The following is a 16,503-nucleotide window of genomic DNA, read 5'->3' as shown; positions in this document are numbered from 1 at the left end:
TTTAAAAAGGGAAGAGACAGCCAGGCGCGGTGGCTCACACCTTTAATCCCAGCACTTTGGGAGGCCGAGGCGGGTGGATCATGAGGTCAGGAGATCGAGACCATCCTGGCTAACACAGTGAAACCCCGTCTCTACTAAAAATACAAAAAGTTAGCCGGGTGTGGTGGCGGGCGCCTGTAGTCCCAGCTACTAGGGAGGCTGAGGCAGGAGGATGGCGTGAACTCGCGAGGCGGAGCTTGCAGTGAGCCAAGATTGCACCACTGCACTCCAGCCTGGGCGACAGAACGAAGACTCCGTCTCAAAAAAAAATTAAAAAAGGGAAGAGGTAGCCATGTGTGGTGGCTCATGCCTGTAATCCCCCAGCACTTCAGAAGGCTGAGGTGGGAGTATCGCTCAAGCCCAGGATTTCAAGACCAGCCTGGGCAATATGACAAGGCCTCATATCTACAAAAATTCAAAAACTGAGCCAGATGTAGTGGCACACGCCTGTAGTCTCAGCTATTTGGGAGGCTGAGACGGGAGGATCATCTGAGCCCAGGAGTTCAAGGCTGCAGTGAGTCATGATCACCCCACTTCAGCCTGAGCAACAGAGAGAGACCTTGTCTCAAAAAAGAAAAGAAAAGAAAAAAAGCTGACCGGGTGCAGTGGCTCACACCTGTAATCCCAGCACTTTGGGGGGACAAGGCAGGTGGATCACCTGAGGTCAGGAGTTCAAGACCAGCCTGGCCAACATGGTGAAACCCCATCTCTACTAAAAACTACAAAAATTGGCCAGGCGTGGTGGCTCACGCCTGTAATCCCAGCTACTAAGGAGGCTGAGGCAGGAGAATCGCTTGAACCTGGGAGGCAGAGGTTGCAGTGAGCCGAGACCAAGCCACTGCACTCCAGCCTGGGTGACAGAGCAAGACTCTATCTAAAAAAAAAAAAAAAGGCTGGGGACGGAGAAGGCGTCACAGGGCCATGATGGTGGAGGGAATCCTAAGTTGTGGGGCTGTGTGACCTTTGGCAAGTCTAGACATCTCTGGGCCTACTTTCTTACTTGGAGAATGAGAAGAGCAGTCCCTCTTCAGGATGAACCAGCCGAATGCATGTAAAGCCTGGGGCTTTGGTGCACAGTAGGTGCTTTTCTTTTTTTTTTCTTTTTCTTTTTCTTTTTTTTTTTTTTTTTGAGACAGAGTCTTAGTCTGTTGCCCAGGCTGAAGTGCAGTGGTTCGATCTCGGTTCACTGCAACCTCTGCCTCCTGGTTCAATCGATTCTCCTGCCTCAGCCTCCTGAGTAGTTGGGACTACAGGCATGCACCACCACATCCAGTTAATTTTTGTATTTTTGGTAGAGACAGGGTTTCGCCATGCTGCCCATGCTGGTCTCGAATTCCGAGCTCAGGGGATCTGCCTGTCTCAGCCTCCTGAAGTGCTGGGATTACAGGCATGAGCCACTGTGCCTGGCTTTTTTTTTTTTTTTTTTTTTTTTTGGCAGAGTCTCGCTCTGTTGCCCAGGCTGGAGTACAGTAGCATGATCTCCAGTCACTACAACTTCCCTCTCCTGGGCTCAAGCAATCCTCCCACCTCAGCCTCCCAAATAGCTGGGACTACAGGCGTGCACCACCACACCCAGCTAATTTTTGTATTTTTGCTAGAGATGGGACTTCGCCATGTTACCAAGGCTGGTCTCGAATTCCTGAGCTCAGACAATCTGCCCGCCTCGGCCTCCCAAAATGCTGGGGTTACAGGCTTGAGTCATCGTGCCCGGCCCAGTAGCTGCTTAATTTATTAGGGTTTTAGGATGGGAGTGAGCTCTCTAGACATGACATACCGTACAATGGAGGTGTCTGGGAAGGTCCCTAGGGGCTGGTCTTGGCTGCAGGAGTGACTACTCCTTGGACTGACTGGGGCATAGATGGAGGCCCTGGGGCAACCCGAGGTGGAGGGGGTGTGGGGCTCCCCAAATGTACAAGGTTCAGACATCTGGGATCCGGTATGAGGTGCACCTGAGTTCAAGCCTGCCCCTGCAAATGACTTGTGGGGTGGCCTTAGGCAAGTCACTCTGCTCCCTCCAAATGAGGGCATGATCCTCAGCCTACCCTGCAGGGATGTCATGGGGGGGGGGTCAAAGTCACGCTAGGGGCCAGATGCATCATAAACTGTAAAGTGCAGTAGCCACCTCAGTGAATGACATTCCCATCCCTCCCAGTCAGAGGACTTCTCTTGGCAGCTCTAATGAATCAGCCCGGGAGTAAAAGTTTCAGTCCCTTTGATGACTCAGGGCAGTCAAAGGTAAGGTTTGGCCTTCGGGGTGGGAACCCTGGGGCAGGACAGCATGGGCCCGATCTCCCCACCTCATCCCCGCCACAGACACCCACAACAAGGCATTTCCAGCCTTCACAGTGAGGACGATCTAGGAGTCACCCCTTCCTTGCACAAACAGGGAGATCGTGGCTCAGAGAGGGTGTGGCCACACTCAGGGTCACACAGCAAAGTCAAAGATAAGATTCTAGACTGCCTCCCTCCTGTCTTCCAGTTTTAAGGTGGAAAAATGTGTCCTCCCAGCAGGTGTGACTCAGCAACTCGTGTTTATTCTCAGAAACCAGAGTCCACAGCGGGTGAGGGGTCACCCCGCTCTCCTATAGCCCAGCTTCTCTGTGGTGCCATCAGATTCGGATGTGGAAGGTGCTGTGTGCAGAGAGAAAAGGAGTCAATGCCTTCAAGAAGTGGACAACCCCTTTTCCTCCTCCCCTTCAACACGCTCACGGCAATTCCCTGGGCCAGGCAGGAAGGATGCCGTGTGGACCCCTCAAACAACCCTAGGCCGGGGGACCCCCACAGAGGTTGAGAGCACGTGCGTTTACTTTTTTAATTTTTTGTTGTTTTTGAGACGGAGTCTGGCTCTGTTGCCCAGGCTGGAGTGCAGTGGTGTGATCTCGGCTCACTGCCACCTCTGCCTCCTGGATTCAAGTGATTCTCATGCCTCAGCCTCCCGGGTAGCTGGGATTACAGGTGCATGCCACCACGCCCAGTTAATTTTTCTATTTTCAGTAGAGACGGGGTTTCACCATGTTGGCCAGGCTGGTCTTGAACTCCTGATCTCAAGTGATCTGCCCACCTCGGCCTCCCAAAGTGTTGGGATTACAGGTGTGAGCCACTGTGCCCAGCCTTTTTTCTTTTTCTTTTTATTTTCCTTTTTTTTTTTTAAATTTTTTTTGGGGGGATGGGGGGGGAGACAGAGTCTCACTGTGTCGCCCAGGCTGGAGTACGGTGGTGCGATCTCGGCTCACTGCAGCCTCCAATCCCCAGGGTTCAAGCGATTCTCCTGCCTCAGCCTCCCAAGTAGCTGGGATTATAGGCGCCGGCCACCACGCCTGGCTAATTTTTTGTATTTTTAGTAGAAACGGGGTTTCACCACGTTGGCCAGGCTGGCCTCGAACTCCTGACCTCAGGTGATCCGCCCGTTTTGGCCTCCCAAAGTGCTGGAATTACATGAGTCACCATGCCCGGCCTTTTTTTTTTATTTTTTGAGACAGGATCTCACTCTGTCACCCAGGCTGGAGTGCAGCGCCTCAATCACTGCTCACTGCAGCCTCCACCTCCTTGGGCTCAGGCGATTCTCCCACTTCAGCCTCCCGAGTAGTTGGGACCACAGGCGTGCACCACCATTGACAGCTAATTTTTGTTGTTGTTGTTGCTTTTTGTAGAGATGGGGTTTCACCATGTTGTCCAGGCTGGTCTTGAACTCCTGTGCTCAAGCGATCCACCCACCTTAGCCTCCCAAAGTGCTAGGATTACAGGCATGAACCACCACACCCTGCCATATGATATAAAGTTTCAAATAGCTAGAAGGAGGATACTGAATGTTCTCAACACAAAGAAATAATACACATTTGAGATGATGGATATGCTAATGACCCTGATCTGTTCATCATACATTATATGTATTGAAACCACTAAGTGGCCTGGTGCAGTGACTCACCCCTGTCATCTCAGGACTTTGGGAGGCCAAGGCAGGAGGATCAGTTGAGGCCAGGAGTTTGAGAACAGCCTGGGCAACAAAGCAAGACCTTGTCTCCACAAAAAAAAAAAAAAAAGTTTTTAATTAGCTAGGCATGGTGGTGTGTGCCTGTAGTCCCAGCTCCTCCAGAGGCTGAGTTGGGAGGATTACTCTTGAGCCCAAGAGGTAGAGGCTGCAGTGAGCTGTGATTGTGCCACTGCACTCCAGCCTGGGCAACAGAGTGAGACCCTATCTCAACATTTTCAGCACTGTCTCAGGTTATAGATAAAAACAAAAACAGGCCAGGCATGATGGCTCACACCTGTAATCCCAGCACTTTGGGAGGCCGAGGTGGGCAGATCACCTGAGGTCAGGAGTTCAAGACCAGCCTGACCAACATGGCAAAACCCCATCTCTACTAAAAAACACAAAAATTAACCGGGCTGGTGGTGGGCGCCTGTAATCCCAGATACTCGGGAGGCTGAGGCAGGGAGAATTGCTTGAACCTGGGAGGTGGAGGTTGCTGTGAGCCAAGATAGCACCACTGCACTCCATCCTGGGTGACAGAGCGAGACTCTGTCTCAAAAAAAAAAATAATAATTAATTAATTATTTTATTTTTTTTTTTTTGAGACAGAGTCTCGCTCTGTCTCCCAGGCTGGAGTGCAGTGGCCGGATCTCAGCTCACCGCAAGCTCCGCCTCCCGGGTTCACGCCATTCTCCTGCCTCAGCCTCCGGAGTAGCTGGGACTACAGGCGCCCGCCACCTCGCCCGGCTAGATTTTTGTATTTTTTTAGTAGAGACGGGGTTTCACCGTGTTAGCCAGGATGGTCTCGATCTCCTGACCTCGTGATCCGCCCGTCTCGGCCTCCCAAAGTGCTGGGATTACAGGCTTGAGCCACCGCGCCCGGCCAATTAATTAATTAATTAATTAAAATAAACAAAATTAGCCAGGCACAGTGGCACGTACGTGTAGTCCCAGCTACTTTTTTTTTTTTTTTTTTTTTTTTTGAGACAGAGTCTCACTCAAGCTGGAGTACAGTGGCGCAATCTTGGCTCACTGCAACCTCCACCTGCCAGGTTTGGGTTCAAGTGATTCTCCTGCCTCAGCCTCCCAAGTAGCTGGGACTAGAGGTGTGCCCCAGCATGCCCAGGCTAATTTTTGTATTTTTAGTAGAGACTACTACCTCAGCCCCCTAAAATGCTGGGATTACAGATGTGAGCCACTGGGCTCGGCCCTGTAGTCCCAGCTACTTGGGAAGTTGAGGCGGGAGGATCTCTTGAGCCTAGGAGTTGGAGTCTGCAGTGAGCTGACTGCACCATGCATTGCAGTCTGGGTCACAGAGTGAGACCCTGTCTCAAAACAAACAGGCCGGGCAAGGTGGCTCATGTTTGTACTCCCAGCAGTCTGGGAGGCCAGAGTGGGTGGATCACTTGAGGTCAGGAGTTCAAGACCAGCCTGGCCAACATGTCAAAACCCTGTCTTCACTAAAAATTCAAAAATTAGCTGGGTGTGGTGTCACATGCCTGTAATCCCAGCTACTCGGGAGGCTGAGGCAGGAGAATCACTTGAACCCAGGAGGCGGAGGTTGCAGTGAGCTGAGATCGCACCACTGCACTCCAGCCTGGGCAACAGAGCAAGACTCCATCTCAAAACAAACAAAAAATCAAACAAAAAGAAACATCACTGTGTACCCTATGAATATGTACAATCATTATTTGTCAATTCAAAAAATAAAAAATGAAGTGAAATTCAAAAATTATAAAATAGTAATAGCAGCAACAGCAATTTATTAAACACCCATTGTATGCCAGGAGCTGTGCTGAATTTTCTCCATATATTAATTTGGGGTTCAGCAAACCTTTTTCTGTAAATGGCCAAATAGTTGATGTTTTCAACTTTACACCATGACGCAACTCTGTTGTTGAAGCACACAAGCAGCCATAGACAAAATGTACACAAACAGGTGTGGCTGTGTCCCAGTGAAACTTTATTGATGGGCCAGGCGCGGTGGTTCACGCCTATAATCCCAGCACTTTAGGAGGTGGAGGCAGGCAGATCACGAGGTCAGGAGATTGAGGCCATCCTGGCTAACACGATGAAACCCCGTCTCTACTAAAAATACAAAAATAAATTAACTGGGCGTGGTGGCAGGTGCCTGTAGTCCCAGTTACTTGGGAGGCTGAGGCGGCAGAATGGCGTGAACCCGGGAGGTGGAGCTTGCAGTGAGCCGAGAGGGCGCCACTGCACTCCAGCCTGGGCTACAAAGCGAGCCTCCGTCTCAAAAAAAAAAAAAAAAAAACTTTATTGATGGACACAGAAATTTGAATTTCGTACCACTGTCATGTGTCATGGAATTATCTTTTTAAAAATTTTTCTTAAAAAAATTAAATGTATTTATTTATTTTTGAGACAGAATCTCACTCTGTGACCCAGGCTGGAGTGCATGGCACAATTAGAGTTCACTGCAGCCTTGACCTCCTTGGCTCAAGCAATCCTCCAGCCTCAGCCTCCCAAGTAGCTGGGACTACAGGCATGCACCACCACACCTGGCTATTTATTTATTTATTTATTTGTAGATATGGGCTCTCCTTATGTTCCCCAGGTTGACCTCAAGCTCCTGGGCTCAAGAGGTCCTCCCCACTTAGCCTCCCAAAGTGCTGGGATTAAAGGCATGAACCACCCCACCTGGTTGGAATATTATTATTCTTTTATTGTTTTTCAATCTTTTGAAAATATAAAAGCCATCCTTAGCTCACAAGAGGTACAAAACCAGGCTTTGGGTCACAGTGGCCTATTGGCCATACTTTGCCCTGCAGTGGGGGCTGATTTTCCCCAAAGGCTGCCAAGTACAGTTGCACAGTCTGTTCACTGCAAACTCTTCAGGCAATAAGGGCTGAAGTCCAGCCACATTCTGGTTGCTGAAAGAGGTGTATCCACCCGCAGGAGGTGCCCAGGGAGTCCCTAATTATCCCCATTTTATAGATGCAAGGACTGAGATCAGGGAAATCGACAAAGTTCCCCAAGGTCACAAAAGAATGCATAGAGGAATTTTCGGAAACAGAGTCTGTGAACTGCCTCCGTAACAGCCCCTTCAGATGTGCAAGTGGACTGTGGGCGGTGGTGGAGAGCATCACCTGAGGAAGTCTGGTGCCCGGAGGATCATGTTCTGGAAGTCTTCCAGGGACAGCCGACCATCATGGTCTCCATCAGCCTCATCCAGCACCTTCTCACACACCAGGCTCACCTCCTCGGCGCTCAGCTCCCCCCGAGTCAGTTTGGTCACCGTCTGCTCCAGGTCCCACGCACAAATGTAGTCGTCGTCGTTAAAATCTGCAGAGCAGGATGGATGGGGAGTGACAGCAGGTGGCAGGCGGGCTGGGCCGGCTGTGGGCACATACTGTGCCCATGTTACAAGGTTGGGCACGGTGGCTCACACCTGTAATCCCAGCACTTAGAGAGGCTGAGGCGAGTGGAACACCTGAGGTCAGGAGTTTGAGACCAGCCTGGCCAACATGGTGAAACCCTGTCTCTACTAAAAATACAAAAATTACCCAGGTGTGGTGGCATGCACCTGTAATCCCAGCTACTCAGGAGGCTGAGGCAGAAGAATCACTTGAGCCCGGGAGGTGGAGGTTGCAGTGAGGTGAGACCTCACCACTGCATTCCAGCCTGGGCAGCAAGAGCGAAACTCCGTCTCAAAAAAAAAAAAAAAAAAAAAAAAAAAAAAAAAAAAAAAAAGAGGAACTGAGGCCCTGGGAGGGCACCCAAGACCCTGGTGTAAAATCTGGAACTTGCCTTAAAATTGGGCAGGGACTTGCTGGGAGTTCATTCATTCATTCAACAAGTACTTATGTAATGACTTTTTCATTCATACTTTTTTTTTTTCTTTGAGATGGAGTCTCACTGTCGCCCACGCTGGAGTGCAGTGGCACAATCTTGGCTCAGCAACCTCCACCTCCCGGGTTCAAGTGATTCTCTTGCCTCAGCCTCCCAAATAACTGGGATTACAGGTGCCTGCCACCACACCTGGCTAAATTTTGTATTTTTAGTAGAGAGGGGATTCCCCATGTTGGCCAGGCTGGTCTCAAATTCCTGACCTCAGGTAATCCACCCACCTCAGCCTCCCAAAGTGCTGGGGTTACAGGTGGGAGCCACCGCACCCCACCTGATTCATTCATTTTTACAAGTATTGAGTGCCTGCTGGGTGCTAGGCACTGTAATAACTTTTTTATTCACTCATACAAGTATTTATTGAGCATCCGCTATGTGTCAGGCATCACAGTAACTGACTTTCATTCATTCACTCACTCAACAAGTATTTATTGAGTGCAATTTTCATTCATTCACTCACTTAACAAGTATTGATTGAGTACCTACTGTGTCCTGGCACTGTGATAATAATTTTTCATTTGCTCATTCAAAAAATAGTTATTGGCCCGGCGCAGTTGCTCATGCCTGTAATCCCAGCACTTTGGGAGGTTGAGATGGGTGGATCACCTGAGGTCAGGAGTTCCAGGCCAGCCTGGCCAACATGGTGAAACCCCATCTCTACTAAAAGTACAAAAATTAGCAGGGGGTGGTGCGGGTGCCTGTAATCCCAGCTACTAGGTAGGCTGAGGCAGGAGAATCGCTTGAACCTGGGAGGCAGAGGTCGCAGTGATCTGAGATTGCGCCATTGCACTCCAGCCTGGGCGACAAAAGCAAGACTGTCTCGGTAAAAAAATAAAAAAATAAATAAAAATAGTTATTGAGTGCCTACTGTGTGCCAGACACTGTGATAGCTCTTTCATTCATTTATTCAAGTATTTATTGAACACCTACTATGTATCGAGCACCATGATAACTGTTTTTCATTCATTCACTCACTCAACAAGTATTTATTGAGTGTCTGTTGTGTGCCAGGCACTCTGATAACTTTTTCATTCATTCATTCATTCATGCAACAAGTATTTATTGAGCACCTACTATGTGTTGGGCAACATGATAACTATTTTTCATGTACTCACTCAAAAAGTATTATGGTGGCAGGGCACGGTGGCTCATGCCTGTAAGCCCGCCACTTTGGGAAGCTGGGGTGGGTGGATCACTTGAGATCAAGAGTTCAAGACCAGCCTGGCCAACATGGTAAACCCCATCTCTACTAAAAATATAAAAAATTTGGCTGGGTGCAGTGGCTCATGCCTGTAATCTCAGCATTTTGGGAGGCCGAGGTGGGTGGATCACCTGAGGTCAGGAGTTCGAGACCAGTCTGGCCAACATGGTGAAACCCCATCTCTACTAAAAATACAAAAAATGAGTCAGGCGTGGTGGCAGGCGCCTGTAATCAATCTCAGCTACTCAGGAGACTGAGGTAGGAGAATTGCTTGAACCTGGAAGACGGAGGTTGCAGTGAGCTGAGATCGCGTCACTGCACTCCAGTCTGGGGGATAGAGCAAGACTTTGTCTCAAAAAAACAAAAGCAAAAAACAAAACAAAACAAAACAAAAAACCAAGTATTTATTGAGTGCACACAAGGTGCCAGGCACTAAGATTCTTTCATTCAGTCATTCAACAAATATTTACTGAGCCAGGCTCAGAAGACAGATGGTGAGCAAAACAGATACTGTCAGTACCTTTGAGTCTTCTCAGGGACAAAGTCAATAAGAAGTGAACAGGTCAAGGAACAAGAAATTAAGCAGCATTGCCTGGTGCTAGAAGAGAAATAGGATGGTGGGATGGGGGGATGAATGGGGAGAGGCCTACTTTCGACCTAGACTTCAAGGAAAGAAGGAGCCAGGGGATCTGGACGCGGTGGCTCATGCCTGTAATCCCAGCACTTTAGGAGGCCGAGGCGGGCGGATCACCCAAGGTCAAGAGTTCAAGACCAGCCTGGCCAACACAGCAAAACCCCATCTCTGCTAAAAATACAAAAATTAGCCGGGTGTGATGGCATGTGCCTGTAATCCCAGCTACTCAGAAGGCTGAGGCATGAGAATCACTCGAACCTCGGAGGCAGAGGTTGCAGTGAGTCAAGATTGAGTCACTGCACTCTAGCCTGGGCAAAAAAAGCGAAATTCCATCTCAAAAAAATAAAAAATAAAAATAACTAAGTAAATAAGGAACCAGGTGAAAGGTGTTCTAGGCAGAGGGTTCAGCAGAGGCAAAGGCCCAGAGGCCGAAGACTGTGTTTCAGGAACAACAAGGCCCGTGTGGGCTGGAATAGAGTTAGCAAATACATGAGCTGGGGAGGCATTGGAGTGGGGTGGAGGACAGGGTCACGCAGGGCCTCAAAACCTCTGGGGAGACATTTGTGATGTGGGTGCCACTCACCCAGTTCGCACTCCCCATCCCATCTCCATGCTCCCCAACCTCAGGGCCATGCACGCACCGTAAATTTTAAAAGCATAGTAAGCCTTGAGGTCTCGGGGAGCCATTTCGCTCATCACAGAAAACATGTCCAAAAAGTTATCCAGGGTCATGTGGCCATCCCCATCCTCCGAGAAGACCTGGGCGATCCTCTGGCGGAATGGGTTGTCCTGGGGAGAGAAAGGAAGCTGGGAGGCCGTCCTCCGACCCCCAGGGTCTCTGGGGTTCCATGTGGTCTCACTCTCAGCACCCACTTTCCGGGAGTCTCCAAGCACTCTCCATCAAGACCCACTCCCTCCCATGGTCCCTGGACAGGACTTTGGACAACTCCACTCTCTGCCCCTGTGGTCTGAGCAACCTTGACCCCACTTCCAGCTCTTGGAGCAGCCATGTGACCCAGGCAGGGCCAATCAGAGAGTTCCATTCTCCTGGCAACAGTGATTGGCTCTAGGATGGGCATGTGACTCAAGCTAGCCAATCAGAGACTGCCCTGGGACATTTTTCTGAAAAATTGGGAGGGAGAGGACCTCGTTACTGCTGCTTGCAAAGTTCACAGAAGCTAAAGCTGAGTGGCTGAGAGGTCCTTTCACAACCTCAAGAGGAGAGGCTGCCTTAGACTGAAACCTCTTCCTGGAAGGAGCCAAGAGATGGGGGGAGATTCCTGAGCACATCATCAGAGGCCCTGGTTCCAGCCATACCTGACACTGTCCCTGCCTCTGGATTTTTTTGTTGTTGTTCAGGGGCAATCCATTCTGATCCAATCCATTCTGTCCCTCTCAAATAAGGTTTTTGTCACTTGCAATAAAATCAGCCCTACTCACAGTCAGTTACTCAACCCACAAGTTCCCCTTGGATGCACAAACCATGTGTCAAACATCCTGGTGAAAAAAACCTGCATGTAGCAGCTCCTGTTACAAGAAGAACTAACGTTCTCTGAGTACTTGACACAAAACACACCCTGTACTGAGTTTGTAACCTGTATTATCTCGTTTCATCCTCCCAATTCTGAGTTTTTTGAGACAGAGTCACACTCTGTCGCCCAGGCTGGAGTACTGTGGCTAGATCTCTGCTCACTACAACCTCCACCTCCTGAGTTCAAGCAATTCTCCCGCCTCAGTCTCTCTAGTAGCTGAGATTACAGGCATGTGCTACCACATCCAGCTAATTTTTGTATTTTTAGTAGAGACAGGGTTTCACCATGTTGGCCAGGCTGGTCTCGAACTCCTGACCTCAGGTGATCCACTTGCCTCAGCCTCCCAAAGTGCTGGGATTACAGGCTTGAGCCACCACGCCAGTCAACTCTGGGTTTTAACCCTGTCTCTGTGACATTGTAGCTGTGTGACCATGAACAAGTGTCTTAACCTCTCTGAGCCTCAGTTTTCTTATCTGTAAAATGGGGATAACTGCAGCACCGACCTCAGAGGAATGCAATGAGAGACATCTCTACTATTTTTTCCCCTGTCTGTCCCATGGCCTGGGCGTACCTTCAGCTCAGGCATGCTGCCAATGAGCTCATAGGGCACCTTCACGTCGGGGCAGGTGGTATAGTCGAGGGGCACGAGCTGCGGGGCCAGGTCCTGGTAGCGATAGAAGAGCCTGATGTGGGGAGGAAAAAGCTGGGAAAGGCTGGGAGCAGGGAGCAGGCAAGAGGCTTGTCTCTTCTTTGTTTTTTGAGACGGAGTCTCGGTCTGTCGCCCAGTCTGGAGTGCAGTGGCGCAATCTCAGCTCACTGTAACCCCTGTCTCCCAGGTTCAAGCAATTCTCCTGCCTCAGCCTCCCGAGTAGCTGGGACTACAGGCACACCCCACCACGCCCGGCTAATTCTTTTGTATTTTTAGTAGAAGCAGGGTTTCAGCATGTTGGTCAGGCTGGTCTCAAACTCCTGACCTCAGATGATCCACCTGCTTCGGCCTCCCAAAGTGCTGGGATTACAGGCGTGAGCCACTGCGCCCGGCCGAGTCCCTTCTCTTTCACATTCACAGCTGCTCACTGCACACCGAGGGATACTGTGTCCCCAAGAACCCTCAGCCCTGGGCCTGGACCTCAAGCATACAGAGCCCGACACAGGCACCCCTACCTCCCTGGGGGCAGGGCCAAGGTGCAGAGAGGGCCACAGGACAAAGGGAGACTGGACTGGGGGAAAGCAAGCTAGGGAGAAGGGGGTTCCTGGAAAAGGGGACATTGGTGCTGGGCTTTGAAGCATGAGTAGGAGTTTATAAGGCAGATGGAGCTGGGAGAAGGGAGGGTGCTTATGACCAGATCACAGCAAGCATTCAGAGAATCCTATATAATCCACACATCTCTGGATATTGTCATGCTATCAGCAAGACCCTGCCTCCAAAGATACCTTCACTTTCATACCTCCCCTTCCTCTCTTCATAATGGGAGGAAGGGGCCGGGTGCAGCGGTTCACACCTATAATCCCAGCACTTTGGGAGGCTGAGGTGGGCGGATCACCAGAGGTCAGGAATTCGAGACCAGCCTGGCCAATATGGTGAAGCTCCATCTCTACTAAAAATACAAAAAAGTAGCTGGGCATGGCGGCAGGCACCTGTAATCCCAGTTACTTGGGAGGCTGAGGCAGGAGAATCATTTGAACCCAGGAGGAGGAGGTTGCAGTGAGCCGAGATCATGCCACTGCACTCCAGCCTGGGCAACAAGAATGAGACTCCATTTCAAAAAAAAAAAAAGGGGGGGACGGTTTCCTCAAATGGGTCAGAGCAGAGACAAACAGCTAATATTCACATTTTTCTAAAGGGCAGACAAAAGGCATTTTGCAAATAACTGAATACCACACACACTATCTAGATTGTAAGGCCAGTTCTCCACTCAGATGCCCTCACCTGGTGACACCATACCTTCATTAGGGCATGCTGAGCAGCAGCCTTGCAGAGACCATCCTTGGTGGGTCTGAGGTTCCCAAGCTGCTAGGGACTCTCGCTGAGAGAGACATGAGTCCCTGGGTCATATGATGACTAGGAACTCAATGAAGGTAGGGTGGGGAGACCTAGAACTTCCCTCCTGACCACTCAGTTCCCTGTCGGGGTCCCCTCAGGGAATACCCTGGGTTTAGGTTTCCATATGGCTCTGAGCAAGTTCCTCTCCCGCTCTGTGCCTTGGTTATTCTATCTGTTAAGCAAGAAGCTTGGGACAGATGAAAAATGTCAGGCTTCAACCGCCTTGGGGACTCCGTGCACCTACCCTTCAGCCTGGGGTCAGCCCCGCCCTGTCTGAGCCTCAGTTTCCCCATCGGTAATTTGATCGTGATGGCCAAGGTGACCCTGCAAGCTGTCCTCACCCAGACAATGGGACTCACGAGTAAAAGGTGTGGCCATCAATAATGGATGTCCTGTTACTACACAATTGGGGCCTTGGCCCCGATCACACTGCAGCCGAACCCTGCCCAGCTTGGGTTTCACAGCTCCAAGTTCGTGGGCCGGGGCCCCTGGACAACGGCCCCACAGGCCGAGTGATGATGTGGGATTCTCATCTGTGCCCATCGTGCTCGGTCACGCCAGGGACCTGCAGCAGCCTTGGGCCACCTCCCCACACCCTCACCGTAATGCCAAGCCCGCAACCCAGAGTGGGCTCTGGACTTTGCACCTGGCTCCCAGCCTCAAGTCCCAGTCTCAGGAGAATCTTTATCTTTCATTTTGTTTTTTTGAGACAGAGTCTCGCTCTGTCACCCAGGCTGGAGTGCAGTGGCGTGATCTCGGCTCACTGCAACCTCTGTCTCCCAGGTTCAAGCGATTCTCCTGCCTCAGCCTCCTGAGTAGCGGGGATTACAGGCGTCCGCCACCTCGCCCAGCTGATTTTTGTATTATTAGTAGAGACGGGGTTTCGCCATGTTGGCCAGGCTGATCTTAAACTCCTGACCTCAGGTGATCCACCTGCCTTGTCTTCCCAAAGTACTGTGATTACAGGCATGAGCCACCGTGTCCAGCCTCAGGAGAATCTTTCTAACAAGCTGATGCTCTCTGCCCTGCTCTTGCATGCTCCATGGCTCCCTGCCACCCTTGGGAGAAAGCCCAAGCTCATCAGCCTACAGACTGGGACAATATGACAAGATGTGACTTCTCAGCTTTTCCATCTCTGCCTCCGTCCACTGACCACACCTGCTCTCCTTCCCCATTTGAGTCCCATCAAATTGGAAATACCAGTTGGGCATGGTGGCTCACACCTGTAATCCAAGCACTTTGGAAGGCTGAGGCAGCTGGATTGCTTGAGCCTAGGGGTTTAAGACCAGCCTGGGCAACATAGTGAGACTCCCATCTCTACGAAAAAATACAAAAATGAGGTGCACATGGCGGCTCGCACCAGTGGTCCCAGCTACTCGAGAGGCTGAGGTGGCGGGATCACCTGATCTTCGCAGATTGAGGCTGCAATGAGCCGCGATTGCACTACTGCACTCCAGCCTAGGCAATAGAGACCTATCTCAAACAAAAAAGAAAAGAAGGGAGGGAGCGGAGGGAAGGGGGAGGGGAAAGAAAGAGGAAAAGAAAGAGAGGAGAGAGAGAAGAAAAAGAAAGAAGAAAGAAAGGAAGGAAGGAAGGAAGGAAGGAAGAAAAGAAGAAAGAAAGAAAGAAAGAAGGAGAAAAAGAAAGAAAGAAAGAAAGAAAGAAAGAAAGAGAAAGAAAGAAAGAAAGAAAGGAAGGAAGGAAAGAGGAAGGAAAAGGAAGGAAGGAAGGAAGGAAGGAGGAAGAAAAAGAAAGAGAGAAAGAAGAGAAGAAAGAAGGAGGGAGAAAAAGAAAGAAAAGAAAGGAAAGGAGGAAGGAAAGGAAGGAAGGAGGAAGAAGGAAGGAGTTCCTGTCCATCCCTTCCCTCCACTCCTCATCCCGTGACTGCCTTTCTTTTGCCATTCTTAGTCCTTTCTCTTCGTAGGGGGAGGGAAGGATGAGGAAGGAGGGAAGGAGGGAAGGAGGGAAGAAGGACCCCCCCCCACACACACACCCCAAATTGCAAATATCCTCCAGCAATGAACAGAAAGTTGTTTTTCCACATCTTTTCTCTCTACCTCCCTGGACTGACCTCATGATCTCCTTCCTTGTGAAAAACGTGCAGTCCTGTGGAGAGAGGTGTTGTCTTAACCCAAACCCTGCCTCTGGGGCCTCCTCCCACGGCCTCCTCCCTCCACCCCACACTCACACAGATGGCCCAATGCTGCCACACACAGAGCCGAACCAGGAACCCAGGCAGACGGTACACCCAGATGAAGGGATTCTGTTCCCACTTCCCAGACCACGGAACCAAAGCTGTCAAACCCACTGAGGACCCCTCCTGTCCCCTCTACCTGATACGCTTCCAGCTGCTCGTGTGTGAAGACTGTCTGCTTGTTGCCCATGGTGTGAACCACAGTCCAGACTCGGGGACGCACCCTGAAGGCTCCCAGCTTCCTCGGGGCCACACGGGTTGCCAGGCTGTTGTGTACCAGTGTCTGGGCAAATCTCCCTGCCCTGGCTGTCACCCGCCCACCCACGCCATCACCCCCTGCTTGGTGAGACTCAAATTACAGCCAGGCTCTCTGGACAACAGCCTGAATGTGTCCATGGGTGAGGATAAGGGCTGTGGGACATCACAGAGAAGCCCTCAGTGGGGAGACCACATCTGCCACCACCAGGTGAGGCTGGGGTTACGGGGCACGCTCAAGAGACAGGCAGGGTATATGGAAGGGCTATGGGCACACTCCAGCTCAAATTCCAGCTCTCTGCCCACTAGCTGTGTGGCCCTGGGCAAGTCACCTGACTTCTCTGAATCTCATTCATGAGATGAAAATTACATTATACCGACCTCATACAGTCATTCTCAGGATCTGAGATTTAAAAAATATATATATATTTTGGCTGGGTGAATTGGCTCATACCTGTAATCCCAGCCCTTTGGGAGGCCGAGGCAGGTGGATCACCTGAGGTCAGGAATGCAAGACCAGCCTGGCCAACACAGGTGAAACCCCGTCTCTACTAAAAATACAAAAATTAACCTGCTGTTGTGGTGCATGCCTGTAATCCCAGCTACTCCAGAGGCTGAGGCAGGAGAATTGCTTGAACCTAGGAGGCGGAGGTTGCAGTGAGCCGACATCACACCATTGCGCTCCAGACTGGGCGACGGAGTGAGACTCCATCTCCAAAAAAAATAAGGTTTTGGTTGGGTGAGGTGGCTCATACCTGCAATCCCAG

General features: G+C 50.6%; 1 protein-coding gene across 2 annotated transcripts; it reads right to left on the bottom strand.

Moving 5' to 3' along the window:
- Window positions 1-2,551: 2,551 nt before the first annotated feature.
- On the bottom strand, window positions 2,552-15,715 carry CIB3 (calcium and integrin binding family member 3). 2 transcript variants are annotated; one of them, XM_010361497.1, is made up of 6 exons: window positions 15,621-15,715; window positions 15,359-15,393; window positions 11,815-11,926; window positions 10,353-10,500; window positions 7,120-7,315; window positions 2,552-2,670 (listed from the first exon to the last, which is right to left on the bottom strand). In XM_010361497.1, exons 1-6 carry the CDS (start codon window positions 15,669-15,671, stop codon window positions 2,649-2,651), a joined length of 564 nt encoding a protein of 187 aa, XP_010359799.1. In that variant the 5' UTR covers window positions 15,672-15,715; the 3' UTR covers window positions 2,552-2,648. The 2 variants fall into 2 exon arrangements, with proteins under 2 accessions (XP_010359799.1, XP_010359800.1); XM_010361498.1 differs by lacking the exons at window positions 11,815-11,926; window positions 15,359-15,393.
- Between the last annotated feature and the right edge of the window lie 788 nt (window positions 15,716-16,503).

Source organism: Rhinopithecus roxellana, chromosome 8 (assembly GCF_007565055.1).
Source record: "Rhinopithecus roxellana isolate Shanxi Qingling chromosome 8, ASM756505v1, whole genome shotgun sequence".
In the NCBI taxonomy this organism is placed as follows: domain Eukaryota; kingdom Metazoa; phylum Chordata; class Mammalia; order Primates; family Cercopithecidae; genus Rhinopithecus; species Rhinopithecus roxellana.
This window is presented reverse-complemented; position numbering and strand designations above follow the sequence as displayed.